The 15,082-nt window shown below is 35.6% G+C and overlaps 1 protein-coding gene across 1 annotated transcript in view; it reads left to right on the top strand.

Moving 5' to 3' along the window:
* The first annotated feature begins 8,915 nt into the window (after window positions 1–8,915).
* Window positions 8,916–15,082, top strand: part of LOC108622079 (fibroin heavy chain-like) — a 23,993-nt gene continuing 17,826 nt past the window's right edge. Inside the window, exons 1-2 of the mRNA XM_026811204.1 lie at window positions 8,916–8,943; window positions 10,216–10,247. Coding sequence (XP_026667005.1) covers window positions 8,916–8,943; window positions 10,216–10,247 — 60 coding nt within the window. The remainder of the gene's footprint in view (window positions 8,944–10,215; window positions 10,248–15,082) is intronic.

The raw sequence follows: 15,082 nt of genomic DNA, 5'->3' as shown, positions 1-15,082 counted from the left end.
TATAATTAAATTCATTGCACATCGAATTAAAATTTAATTATAAATACCATTTTCTTATTAACTCCATTAATTGACAAGCCGAAGTCATTGCAATTACATCTTGCAATCATTTTAAAATAACCCATTGAAAACATCTTAGAATCTGTGGATAGAGTGATAGAGCTTTTATCAACAATTGAGTGAACCGATTTTTGAGCCATACCATGAATGTCCCTCGAATAAAAGTCGAATCATGAAAGGGATTGCCCTAAATCTTTTCAGCCGAAGTAGCTACCGACCACAGAATAGGAAATAAAAATACAGCAACAGTATCCATCCAATCAGCTAGCCATAGTTCGTACTGGGAAATCACGCAGAACATGTCCAATCTGACGTACCAATAGGAAAACATAGGAGGAAAAATTAGAAAACACCCCTCTGAGATTTAATCCTAGTGAAATAAAAAATGTAAAATCAGTCAGAAAATTAATAATTAAAGATTAGAGGAGAATCGAAATCCGTTATAATTATTATTGAGAATTGTTTTAAACCAACGGTTCGATAATTCTGTTAATTAAACACGAAAGTTCAAAGGTGAAACCCGGATTTTCTGATTGCATTTCGAAATTGTAATTCCATAGGTGCGAACAGGCCGTAAATAGCTGTGGTGGACAAGTTTACGGCGTCTCGTTAGCAGGTTGGACGGAAAATAACGTCGACGGAAAAACGAGAAACGATGAGGACCCGAGTGGGGGGAGGAGGTTCGCAGAAAAGTTGTTAACCCTTTATACGCACGAACCGCTTTATGAGCTCTTTATACGTAACGCATCGCGACGCGATTTTTCTTTTATTTTTAGCTACCGGCCGTCGCGTTTTACTTTTTTCCCCGAGTATAATATACGTGTAAAAAGATTACGAGTCGCCCCGCATTGAAAAGACCCGAGAGCGTCATTTTATTCTGTTATTATCAACATTCTATGGAACTTGAAGCTTTTATATTGTTTACGAAAATAATAATAATAACTTTCTATAGTGATTGGAGCGTGAAAGTATCGTAATAAAATAAATTCCATTTATAATACGTCGAAATGTTTAAAAAGCATGTGTATAAAAATTGCGAGGATAAAATGTAAAATAACGAGAAATGGAGGGGAAGAAATATGAAAAGAATTCGGGTATGAAAAATGGTCAAAATAAATGGACATAGTGTATGCGTGCATATATCTAGGAATATAAGAAAGAAATGTAGGGATGATCCAGGGAACATAATAAAGAGGATTTCAGGGATAGAACGCGATTCTTCATAGGATTTCTCAGATCATGCGAGAGGCGAGCATTACGACTCTGAATGATTTACAACTTCGCGAGGAGAATATTTCCGCAAAAAATATCAAGTGTGAATCTGCCGGAAAAAAAACAGTGCAAAAAGACCCGAGCAATGAGATATTGTAATGTAGTTTCTAATTATCATGAACTACATTTACCGAGCATCATCCGTCTTGAAAAAATTGACGACACGTGGCTGATAGCAATAAAATATTGTTTACAGTTCTTAATTAATATTGAATGTACGTGTAATCAGTATGCCACGAGCTGTTATGCAAAACTCAGAGTATAGATGTAAAAAATAGAATTTAAATATTTATTTTGTTCATTTTTTTCGAATATTTTATTAATTTATTTTTGCACACTGCGCGCAGTGTTGACCTTCTAATTAGCATATTTAAATCTGTTATGGTTGGACAAAACTCTGCAGTCTCATCAGTCACAGTGGGAAATGAGAAATTCTGTTAATCTCAGTCCGCGTAATCGACAGATGAGTACGTTCTCACCCAAAAATAGCTTCGAAAGCTTTTCGATGGCGACTGTTAAAAGTAAAATAGTCAAGGACCCAAGAGAGTGGTTTCCGCTGTTCCCAAATCACTTAAAATTTGCACATCAAATTCCAGAAATGAATTCTCATGAATCTTGTTTACACAATCTCTAACATCCCACATCATTATAATAGTTCAATCAATTTACTTGAGAATCTGATATTTCTCGTGCTATTTTCAACCAGATTGATTAATTCATTCTAACGTTTCTTATCATTATTATACTCTAACCAATTTGTATAAAAATCTACACGATTTCAAATGGGGTCAGCTTCTTCAAATGAAAGACAGAGATTAATTCACTTTAACAAAACTGCTTACATAATCTGTTTCATTCCTTACCATCATACTTTACTCAATTTACATAAAAATTTTAATCTGCTAGAGAGACTTCTTATAATATTTTTAATCACGTCTTTTCAAATGAAAGTTTAATTAAAAACAAAATTGTATACACAATCCGTTCAATTTAAGCGTCGTGCCTGACGATACTAAAAATTGTAATAATCAATTTAATCAGCTAGAATAAATATTGAAACCTGAAACGAGGAATAGAAAATAATGAATCTGAATAATATCAAGAGATAGAAATCTGGCGATAAAATTGTTCCGCGTATAAAGTTCGCGCCGAGGGAACCGGAAACGCAATAATAAGAGGAAAGTTAACGAAAAGACTTCCTGAGGAGCACCCAACTCTTCGTAACTCAGAGCTAACGACTGAACAGGTCTGCTAATTCTCACCCTATTGTGCATAATCATACACCGAATACTACCACTGCAACCTGCCATTGTAATACTTCGAAAACCAGAACAAATTTTCATTCATTTAATTGAAAACATGTCCCCACATTCCTTACCCGATTTTATGCACTTTGTATAACAGTATTCGCGTTTGTGACACACAGCAGTGATAACAAATAGAATTCATAGTTAATTAAAAATGATTATAATTTAGTAAGAACGAACCATTATTAAAATTGAATTAAAAAATTATTTTCTATTATATGAATCATACATTTTTATAATATTTACTGATTCGTTCTCACTTCTCATTACATGTACAACATTTTATAAACGCAAACGAGACACTTATTGCAAATGGAACGCGTAGACTGGTTTTGATGGTTATCATAATTGAGGATTGCGATATTTGACACTTGTTGTAAAAGACACGGCAACGACAGAGCGTGGGAAAGTTGCGTAACGACGGGCGAATAAATTATCTCGCCTTTTCCCAAGCAAAATGCCGCGCAGTATTCTCATTATTCGAACGAAAAATGCATTAAACATAACGACCAATTCGAAAATGTGCATAATTATGATTGAAAAAGAGGTACAAGGATTATCTACGGGGCATTAAATAATCAAATAACGTATTAAACTCTTCCATTATAATCGGAAAAGAGATTAATACATTCTTATAGATATCTCATGGATGTTTTATATAGAAAACAATTATAAACTGCAATTACGTCTTATTTTATTCATCAACACAGAGACCATTGTATTAAAACAGAGAATCTTGTTACAAAAAAAAGGTAATCAAGTTTCCACTGGTTTTAGATAAGCGCGAGAGATATGTGTGCTTCGAGGGCTGTGCAAAAAAAAAACAGTGGGATGGGGCGCCCACGATTCTTCGACTTTAACCTTTCTCAAAAAGGAGAATAAGTTGATGCGCAGTAGGGCAGAGTTGTAAGCGTTCAAGGATTGTTTTGGTAGAAAAAAACTACTGGCGCAGGTGGTTTTCCGAATCAAAACAATCTTTTTTACACAAGACTATGAAAATAAGTGAAATGAGAAAACGCAATAAGTGGTTGGAAAAATGTAAATTAATTTCTATTGCGTTTCTCAAAACGGGAATCGGAATTGGTTTCTGATACTACCTCGACTGTTTAATCATACTTGTCTATCAGGAAGTAAAACATACTAAATAACTGTTTCTCTAAGGATTTTGAAAAATGGAAAGGTCCTCATTGCATGTCTCAAATCGAGACTCGAATTTATTTTAATTTTCATACGACCTCGACTGTCTAATCGTAATTGTCTGTAATGAAAGTAATGAAACATACTAAATAATTGCTCCTCTAAGAATTATGAAAAATGAACCGGTCGCCATTGCATTTCTCAACTCGAGTAGTAATTAGTTACTAATACTATCTGGACTGTGTCCAGTCCTAATTGTCTGAAAGGAAAACGATCAAACTTACCGAACGATTACGTAGCAAGCTTAAGAAACGAAAGTGTCTCGCATGCGTTCTTAAAATAAAAATAGAATTTTATTTAATAATACTTACTTGATGCTCGAATCCTGATCGTCCCCTTACTGATTCACTAACTTGCACATACTTGCACTCGCGCACGCACCAATGAATCCCGAATGGAACATAATTGCTACGAGGAGCCCGTGACTCGAACTTCGCGATTAACAAAGGGAAACGAGAACACAGAAATGATTCTAAACCAGAAAGACCCGCTGCGACTAGGTTAACCGAGTTGCGACGGTTGCAACGAGCGATGCTTCCGTTTCCGTCGGGCAATTATCTCGCGAACAGAAGATCAAAAAGCGACCGGCGACTGGCTTTTAACCAGGCGAGCGTGCCATAGCGAATGGAGAACGGTGAAGCGAGTAATTAAACGAGCAGAACGCGAGCCGATCACAGAATTCATTGACGTTAACAATTAATTCCGCGCTCGCTCGACACAACGCGGTTAAATAACTGAGAACTAACTTTCTTTTATGTCTATCTTTCGCGAGTTTTCCGGGACTGTTGTCGGGAATATTGTGCTGCGTGGTGAACAGGAGAACGGTCACATGAAAACTAGCCGCGCGCTGCGCAGCAGCCATGCCGGTTCGCCGCGCAGCGAGAACGGCCGGAGGTAGCCGAGCGCGGCCGAAGACGATTGCAATTCGAATCGCGGGATGTAACGGACTCGGACAAGACTCCACAAGTTCGCACTGTTTTAGCCCCAAAACGTTTGTCCTTTTTCCACGGCGAGGGAGTACTTGACTTGTTGATAGAACTGGATTAAATTGGAGGAAGTGAACATAGCAATACGAGTTGTAAAACGCGGGACGAGGTAGTAAGTAGTCGGATAGGGTAAGATAAAGGAACAGGTAAAAGTTAGAACTTTACGCTCCCATTCTTTTCAAACGCGTTCCCTTTACATATTATTACGCTGTTTTACTCGTTACTCTGTAACGAGTTCGGTTTGTACAGTGAAGTGATAGTTAATAAGTAGAAGTAATTTGATTCATAATATGAAGCGAGAGGCAAGGTAAGAGTTAAAATGTTAACGGTAATTATGGCTATAATTTTTTTAACCTTCTCAAATCGTATCTCCTTTGTCACTTTTAATGACCTCATATTTTTGCTCTTTTGAAATACGTTCCTTTACGTATTACTATTCGTTTTACTCTATAATGAGTTCGGCTTGTCTATTGAAGTTATAATTAACAATTGCGAATACTATCATTTGTGATATGGAATGAGGAGCAAGGTAAGAATTAAATCTTAACGTGCTTAGGCCTGCAGTTTGTTCTGACCTTCTCAAGTCGTATTCCCTTTGTCATTTCTAATTAAATCAAGTGCTTAGCATCATAGTATAGCTGTGAATGAGATTAGAATGATATAAGAATTGTACGCCAAGAATTTAGTATTTCAAATAACGGCTAGGAGATCAAATTGTTTTAAAAGATTCGTAAAACAATATCAATTTATCATTTTCTATTGTTTTCTAGAATAATCTAGAATAATAAATTAGAGTGTAGTAAATCGAGATTAATAGATCGTTCGATACTCGACCGAGCTTCAAGTCGTTGCCAAGTTCAGGCGGTTGGTTGTCGGTTAACAGTCGGCGAGCGTCTTTTATTATTTTATCGTTTGTTCAGTTTCACTTATCATTAAAACTAACAATTTAGTGCAAAATACGAAAGTGAATGTCGAGATCGAAGATTCTTAATCAGGATTTAAGAAAAAGACGTGGAATAGAGCTAAAGAGAGCAGAGTAGAATTGCTTGCTTGTTCAGCAGTTTCATATGTACGAGGTTCGTTCATTAATGGTATATTCAGAGTTTTATATTAGTACCTTAGTCAAAATACATAATAAGGAAACATTATTTGTAATTAGAATGTAGGAAAAAAGAATTAGGATAGAAGTAGGGTTAATAACTTGTCGAACAGAAGTACTAGAAATTATTTATCATTGAACATTTGCTGTTCATTCGATTTAATCCTGTTCTATCACTGACCTTCGTGGAAAATTTCAAGTGCGTGAAAATTCTTGCCTTCTGTCATCAACTTTTTATATCTTTCAGTGATTTGAAGTACGGTTTAGTGTTTGTATGACTTTTGTGAAACGTGAAGAGCCGAAGAATCATCCAGGATAGCTGGAATCGACCAGGTAAGATTACAATAATTATGTACATATGTAAATAATTTCTGCGTCATGGATGTTATTTAATACAATTTCTTGGAATTTCTTATTCATATTCATTATTCATTATATTATTTCGTCTTATGATTGATTATCAAGGATAGGTGAGAATGACTTTTAGATTAATTATCTATATAATATTGTGCATTATCATTTTAACGATAAGCAGACTTTTCTGATTGGTTTGATTGAATTGTATTATATATATTTATAATTAATCTCTGCTCCACTTACTGTATTTGGCATCATGCACATTTTGTCGTTCTTCAGAAAAATTGCACATGCCTTTATCCGTTATCCACTTGCTATTCCATTTTGAAGTGGCTACGAGTATTGTTCTCTTATTAATCCGATTCGTTTCAAAGCCTCTACTGTTTTGAGGATTAGTTTCCTCGATACGAAACGACGTTAATATGATTTAACGAAAAAAGCAGGGAAGATATATAAACGGTTCCCGTTTTCAGGATCAACTAGGAAGCGAGGAAAAAATAGATATTTTCTATTTCCAATCCATATATCGTCCAGGCTATCAAAAAATACTTTTGTGTCCCTTGGCTTGGAAATATCCGAGCAAAACAGAGGAAAGCTCTTGCCAAGGAAAGGAGATTAACGTTTCCACTTTATAAGTTTCTTTGTGACATTCTTCGTAACGAAGATTTCCTCACAACATTTGTACGAAATCTTTCTTATTTCGTACAATTAATCTCACACGTGGTAAATCAATGGGAATCGTCATCTAACAGTAAAATTAATTTATAGATGAATACACAGATCTATTACCATTCCAAAAGGGTTACATGATTTCTGTTTCCAAATTTATAATTGAATTAATTAATTGTAATGTAGAAATCAATTTATTAGTGAATTAGGATTGCATAGTTCTAGTGATTACTTGTTTATTCAATTCTAAAAGGTAATTCTCCTTCAGGGAATTACTTATATTTATTCAAATACAAAAGAATCATTCATTTGGTGAACAGAACATGAAACAATATATTTTAATGAAACGAAGTAAATGATTCTTCGATCATTAATCTTTTTCACATAAAATTGTGCTAAGACAATTTTTACACGAATTTATATAACACAAAGAGAGAGGATACAGAATTCATATAAATTTATTCATATAATGTAAAGGATGCAATATACAATCTTCAAAGCGGAATACATTGCACCTACTCTTGGGTGTTTCGTCTAAAATTTTTCTCTCGAACTCTCGTAGATTCCTATCGGTATTATCGAAGCGAAATAGTGTGCATTTCCATTTTCGTAACCCGCTGGTTATTTCTATCGCTATCGACGCGAAAATATCGCTTTCTCGGCTGCCGGTGCTCAAACGCGAACCAAAACAAACTCGCGCACTTTCCATACAACCATAATAACAATAAACTCCCTCGTGCATGCATTCAAATTGCATTCAACCCGTAAACACTTCCTGCAGTGCTAATAAAACGATCTCGTACGGGCAGCTGAAAAAAATGGTTCCATACATTTTTCGTTGTTGTTCGTTGTTAGCGAAACAAGGAAAGATATTGAAAACGCAGTATTTTTTCTACCTGCGACAAAATAAACGCTTTTTCTAGGTGAATAAACAGGATACGTAATCACGATTGTATGAAACAATATTTTAATCGGGCAAATGTTTATTTTAAATCTCGCGAGGTGATTTATTTCAAACTGAATTTCTTATAACACGTCGTGAAGCTGTTTTATGTCTACGTGCAATGTGTGCGTATATTGAGGAAGCGAAATAAATTGACTCGGTCCCGGCCTTGGAGATATGCTAAAAAGCATGTGTTCTTGTTATTTAAATTAGTTAATAAAAAAAAAGAACCGTGCGCTGGAACACATTTGTTGCTCTACCTGTTAATAGGGTAATGTTTAATTGAAGAACGTGATTCAATGTATAATCTGTGAACTGCGATGTCTATAAAAATATTTGCTTTATCAACGGATTCTTAAAATTCAGATCATTTTTGCATAGAATTCTTACAATCACTTCAGTCAGTATAAAATATATAAAAAGTCTGCAATTAGGATAATAGGAAATTGCTATTAAATATTCCTTTACTTCGTTTCCACTCTTTCATTCAACTCGTATGTTTTTTTATTTAAAACTTTGTTCTTTATTTGAATGAATCCTAAGACGTGTTTGTAGTAAGGACAGGCTGTAGCCATTGATTACGTCTGTTGGTTAGTGATTCTCGTGTCGATTTAAACAAAGACAGAAGTAACGAGAAACACGTGATTCAAAACCTTGCCACGAACATTCCACGCGATCCCAATAATTATTATTATTGCCCTCGACGCACATTCGTCTATACTAGTTCTGTTGAAATGCATTAGTGAAGTAGAAGAAGCTAATAGAGATCAGACACGCCACATGAGAATCTTACGATCCTTCTTCATTCTGTATTGTGTTCTCCATTTAATATCAATGTGTCAGTAAAATTGGATAATGTAAGAAATCGATAGGAAATCAGTAGAAGTTTACATCGAGTCTGGTTAATGTTAATAATAATTATGCTAAAAAATTGATAAATCACAGATTTTTATTTAATAGAAATTGAAACTGAATCGTCGAACGAATCGAGATTCTCGGATGAAAGTTTCGTTGATTTGATCCGGATGAAAGTTGAACAAGGACTTTTCACCAGTATATTTACAACGTGTTCGTTAAGAATGACAAAGTTTCACAAACGGGGTTCCATTTTATGAGGAATTGTGAAAGAAGAAAAAAATCTACTTATCCCGCGGAAGTTCCCTACCGGAGGGAAACTTTTTCCACGGAATCGAAACTCGCCGGCAGCTCTTCTCGGCCGGAGTAAAAGTAGAGCCGAATACTTTTCGCTTTCGAAGTCGGAAGCAAGGATTTCCCTCGATATTCCCGCGATTTGTCCGACCCCGCTCGCCCTCCCGGCCCTATTGGCCCTTGCCGGGTTCCTTCGATTTCCTTCTTTCCAATCTCCCACGTCGATCAAACGGACAATTTATTCGCCAGAAATGCATTCTGCGAATATTCGATTACCCCGGCATTTTTTCTTCTATCTTTCCAAACTCAATATTGTTGTGAATGGGCTTGATTTCCCCGTTTCAATTTAATATCTCCCATGTGCAATCGAATTTACCCTTTCAATTTCATATCCCCCGTGCTCAACAAATTTATTACGAAATAATAGCGTGTACAATTTTCTATGTTTCACCTAAAATTACAGTCGACATTTCTAACGGTATTTGCGGTGGAGATGAAAAATTCTGGGGTAACAAGAGACATTTGTATATTTAATGAGATTCAATTAGAAACTAGCTTTTCCCATTTCGACTTGTACATTGCCAAGCAGGATTGAATTAATTCCAAACTTAAAAGCACAGAAAATATACGTTCCGTCAAATATTATAATAAACAATTCCGGTTGCGAACAATTTTCGTCGCGCAGATTAGATAGACGGTTAAGAATTTCTGACGGTTTAAAACTGGCCAGGTAATTACGTTCACAAATATTCTAGCTAGCAAGCGAGCTAGCTGGTAAGTAAGTGTTTAATTAACGCGAATGGTTACAGGCGGTTTTAATATGAATTATGTTCCCTTGCCAGGCGAGACGCGTTATGTAATTATTATACATCAGGTTTTCCCTCGTGTTTCCCATTATATTTCTTATGAAACATCAACGTTCACATAAAAGAAGCAAACAAAAATAATATACTGAGTCCTTGATTAAAATATCATATTTGTTATAATTTAATATCACTATTAAAAATTAAAGAATACTATTGTAATATAGTAACAAAGATCATTTATATTAGTCTTTTATTATATAATAATAATTATACCGGGTTCGAATAAAAGCGGAGACTATAATTTGTGAAATGTCGATAAATACGTATACGAAAAATGAAATAATCCTGTGCTCGCAGGAAGCCGGATGAGTCTGGACTGATAATGGGAGCAGCGAGTCGGAGGTATGGAAATTTATCGCTCGAGAGGCATTATCATAGTGATTAGTGGGCGCACGTTCAAGCGCCGTGACGATAGTCGCTAGGTACGGTAAGTCCATGCCGATAAATTCGGCACGGCACTCGCGGCTCGTTTTGTCACACGTGATCGCTACCATAAGTGCTCAGACACTGCGAGCATTTCGTTTCTTTTAATGAATCTCCCAATTAAAGAACGTTGTAATTTATTTTTATATAATTCGTATTTAATCATTCTCGTACAATTTCGTTACCTTTTTTTTTATCAAGAACGTTAGACTTTAGTTTAATTATAATGCATTAAAAATGAACGAAGGTAGACAATGTTATTTAGAATCAGTGATTGATGTATTACAATTTCGATTTTCTATTATCTATTCGTGTATCTTTATTGTGACTCTTTATTAAGCGCCTGGACACGCGTGCAAGCGTGTTCGCAAGCACGTCACGTAATCCTCTCCGCCTCGTACGTTTTTATCATCTTTCACACCGCGTCGATCGAATCTTAATGCAGCTCGCATAAAACGCGACGGCAGCCTGTCTCTTTTTATAAAGTATCGCGTTTTGTACATGTTTTTCATTGTCGAACCTCGGGCGGTAATGCAATTCATGTAGGCAATATAGTTTTAACAGCTAGTGTTTAATATATAAATTTATTGCTCGTTTAATATTGGAGATTTTAAATATGCTCTGGCATAAGTGAACACAAGTAGCGAAAGATGATAGCAGTTGAGATATGCAGACTTTTTGTACAGAATCCTGTTTTTTTTTATAATTGTCGAAGTGGTTTTTTTGATTTCGAGAAGAGAAGAGAAGAGTTCTTGAATCTGGCTTATCGTACTCGACAGGCCACATTAACCCTCGACTATTTTCCTGGTATATTTATTAAAAAGCTAATATAGTAGGGGGGAAATTAGAGTAAAATTTAGCTTGGCGGGAAAATGGTGTTTTTTAATACAATCTTATTTTGGTACAAATTAATGATAGCAATATTCACAGATTAAAAAGCACGAACGCCTGAGGGTTCAAATTATTTTAAGCGTCCTCTTAGTAGCATGATCTCATTTCGCCCCGGCCAAATTTAATCGCGAACGTGAAAAAACTCCAGAGAAAATGAAACAGAAATATCGGACTGGATTCCGGGCTGAAAATACTGTTAACCGTAACAGTACTGTTAGTCCAACTAATGCGAAGTCCAAACACGATTTCGCTGCTAACTGTATCCTGCGTGGATTCTTGGAATTCACGCATATTTCACGATGAAATCGAATCGGTCTGGTTGAATCTCATCTCGCGTGGCTAGTCATTCATATTAAAAACGAGCAGTTCGTTCACCTTCGCCATTCAAGGACTTCGTTCACTCTCTTCCTTTACGTCTTATATAAGAATCAACAGTTTAAATTAAATTATGATTCATTTACTCTGATCTGATCTCAGGGCACGATTAAGAAATTAAATGAAATTAATTAACGTTTTTATGTCTCGTATTTTCCACGGTTTTTAAATTGATATTTACATTGATTTTTAATACTTTTTTTATAACTATAGTATTGAAATTAAATTATGATTCACTTGCTCTGATCTGATCTCAAGGTACGATTAAATGGAATTGATGAAAAATTAAATATTATTAGATGAATTTTTAAATTATTAGTAGACACAATTTCATTTATTTTCTGAACAATTTGCAAAAAGAACGAAGAGAAGACAATTACATTTTCCATTATACTTAATTACTTAAAACACTACATTGATGAGAAATATTGGAATGGACGTTAGTATCGATGATACCGATAATGAAACCTGGCTATTAATTGTATTTTTTTTCCGTATTAACTGGTTGGGTACACGCGTATCGAATTGCGAGGTGTAATTACCGTGGCATGACGTCACCTGTTAAACACACGCCGGAACACCTGTTAAATACACAGACACAGCACGAGACGAGCTGAAAAGCTGTGTGAAGCTTATTCAGGCAGCAAAGGTGCACGGGGGGGAGGAAAATTGATGTGGTCGACACCTGTCCGACGTCTAACCGACTTCTTTTCTAACGTTACCGAAGCTCAATAGGATTATACTATACGTCTGCGCCGCGTTAAATAATTACATTACACACAAACACACGTGCGCTCTAACCCAATATTTGCAAGCAGTTTTGAAACTAACCACGTTTCGCGCTTCAACTACGTTCGTTGCAGATTTTTAAATGTAAAGTTAGAAAATTCGTCTCTTTTAGTATTTTAAATACGAAAATGTTTCTCGAATATTGAATTAATTAACGAAATTTTAGATGTACAGAGTTTTGTAAGTTTTATTGGTTCAANTTTTTATAAATGAAACTGTTTTTTATTAATATAATCTAGTTCAGTATTTGGAAATCAATATTGTATATTTCAAATAATGAGACGTCAGTTAGGAATTGTTTCACGTGTAAATTCTGTTAATTTACCGTCCATGAATTTATTCGGATCTCCGTTTAATTCGTAAATACAAAGCTCGTATTATTATTTCGACTGGGACACGATGAGTAGGAACTCAGACGGGCATAAATTTCGCCCTCACGCACCAATTAGGCGGTTTTATTCGTACGGTCAACAATTTGTTTGCCCTGTTTTCATCGAGACTGGACGCTCTCATATAATTGTAAATGTACTTTGCAGCATCAGGGCTTACCTCCCACGAATTTCATCGCGCTTCCCAGGTCGAAGTGTACAGAAGGTACACTTTAAAACGTTGTATTTTTTAAAAATGATTGATCAGATTTTCATATGAATATTTTTTACAATTTCCTGCCGCTATCAATTAATACTGGATTCCGGGATTGGCTGCGCGTCAAACCGGCGAATCCCTGACACGCATCGGTGCGTTCCTCGCGCGAAATTTCGCAAACAATCGTTACTGGATACGTGCCGCTCCTGGCAAAACATGGAACAAGGTGTGAAACGCGAAACACGCGTGCTTTACGATAAGACACACAGTTATTCTCCCGTAGACACGTTTTCCTTTGGTTTTCACAAATTCTTATGTAACTCTTGCTAAATGATTGTCGTTCCCAGATATTCGTGTTACGAAATTGCATTTGATAGTTTCGTTCAATTGATTAGGCTAGTTTAATCAATTGGTTTGTTACTCGAATTCTTGTTCCATTAAATCTTTTATTAAAGATATAATATCTTGTCGGGGAAGATAGAATTTTTATTTTAAGATAGATTTAACAGAAAAGGATATTTAATTGGAATTAATATGAAATTTTTATCAGTGAAATCATCGACTAATATTTTTACTAAATTTGTCTGTAATTTTCACTAAGGAAATTTAATTCGGTTTTAGAATTTCATAATCGAATCGTTATTTAGAAAAATTATATTATATAATTAATATCAAATTTTAATTGCATTGCTGAAAGTCTAACACGTAATTTTCGCTTGATAGAATCTCATCTCATTTAAATAGACTGCTAACAGTTTATGTAAAATAATTTCGAAGCTGTTTATTGAAAAAGTAAATCGTGGAAATTGTCAGGAAAACTGGGAAATCTAGCCTGGTCGTGTTTATTCCGGAAACCGAGGCGTAATTCTCAGCAACCGTGAAAACTGGTTTCCAAGCCTGTCTTTACGGTCGATGACAAACGACGCTCGTAGTTTCAACTAATTTCTACAAATATCTTTTCCATTTGGCAGGCGCCGTTCATCGAATAATTTTGTACACTCTATAAATACTAACACCCGCTCGGTATTTCATTAGTCCAATAATAATCTACAGTTACTGCGAAAATTTCCGAGGAAAATAACAAACAATATGAGAAATAAATTCATTTTTAGATTCGATAAAGAAAGACAGAATTCTGAAAACGAAATGGAAAATCTATAAGACACTAAGTTGACATTCTAACAGAAATAATAAATGTGACGAATTGGGAAATTTATCGGATATTCTAAATTGCTAAGAAAAGAGGAGAACTTAGCTAGACGTGGCATAAATTGAAAACGTGAACTGAGAACATGTCAACGTGGAAGGTCGCTCATTAGAACGGTTCGTGGTAGCCCGAAAACGAAGAAGGAATCTTTCGGTTTAACGAGACACCGGGTGCAATCGCGGTAGCCGAGGTGGAAATCCGTAGCTGGCACGGTCTATCGAGTGAATCATTAAAATCCTTTTGCCAGGAGAACAGGACATTCTAGCGAGCAAAGGACAACCGATACTTCTCTGTGGTCTCTCGCGGAACCAATTTCCTTGCGCCTTCTTCCACGCGCGAAATCGCGTTTGCGCGTGGCAAAGAGAACCTTCCTACAATTTTTACTCCCCTTCAACGCTTTTCTATCACCAGAGAAATCATTTACTGCTTTCTTCGCTCGTAGAAGACTTACTGCTGGGATTTCTTTTCAATACTCAAGTAGAATTTGTCAGATTCCAGCCAATAATTGCATAAATCAAATGCATACTATTGGTTGTAAAGGGTGAAATAAATTCGTATTTAAATAGGCTTTAAATTAATTAGGCCAACAATTCTAATTATTCTTTATTGGTTTTAATGGGAAATAGGCATAGTAACTTTAATGCAAAGAATGTTATAAGGTTTAATATGTTCACTCTTAAGCTGTCGAATTAGCTCCGTGAAGTTGGCACCCCCAACTGCGAATTTTTACAAAAATCAAATTGCATTCGTTTGTCCACGATTTGTCCACGTTTGTCCAACCAAAATTTTCGTTTGCCCACCACCCCAAAAAAGTTATAAAAAAAAGAAATTTTCGAAAACGACGCAGAGCGCCCTACTCGTTTGGAAAAACGTTGCGTAGGACGCACTTGGAAAAGAGGACCGGAGG

The sequence above is a fragment of the Ceratina calcarata genome, unplaced genomic scaffold (genome assembly GCF_001652005.2).
Source record: "Ceratina calcarata isolate Rehan_Ccalc_2016 unplaced genomic scaffold, ASM165200v1 scaffold203.2, whole genome shotgun sequence".
Taxonomy (NCBI): Eukaryota; Metazoa; Arthropoda; class Insecta; order Hymenoptera; family Apidae; genus Ceratina; species Ceratina calcarata.
This window is presented reverse-complemented; position numbering and strand designations above follow the sequence as displayed.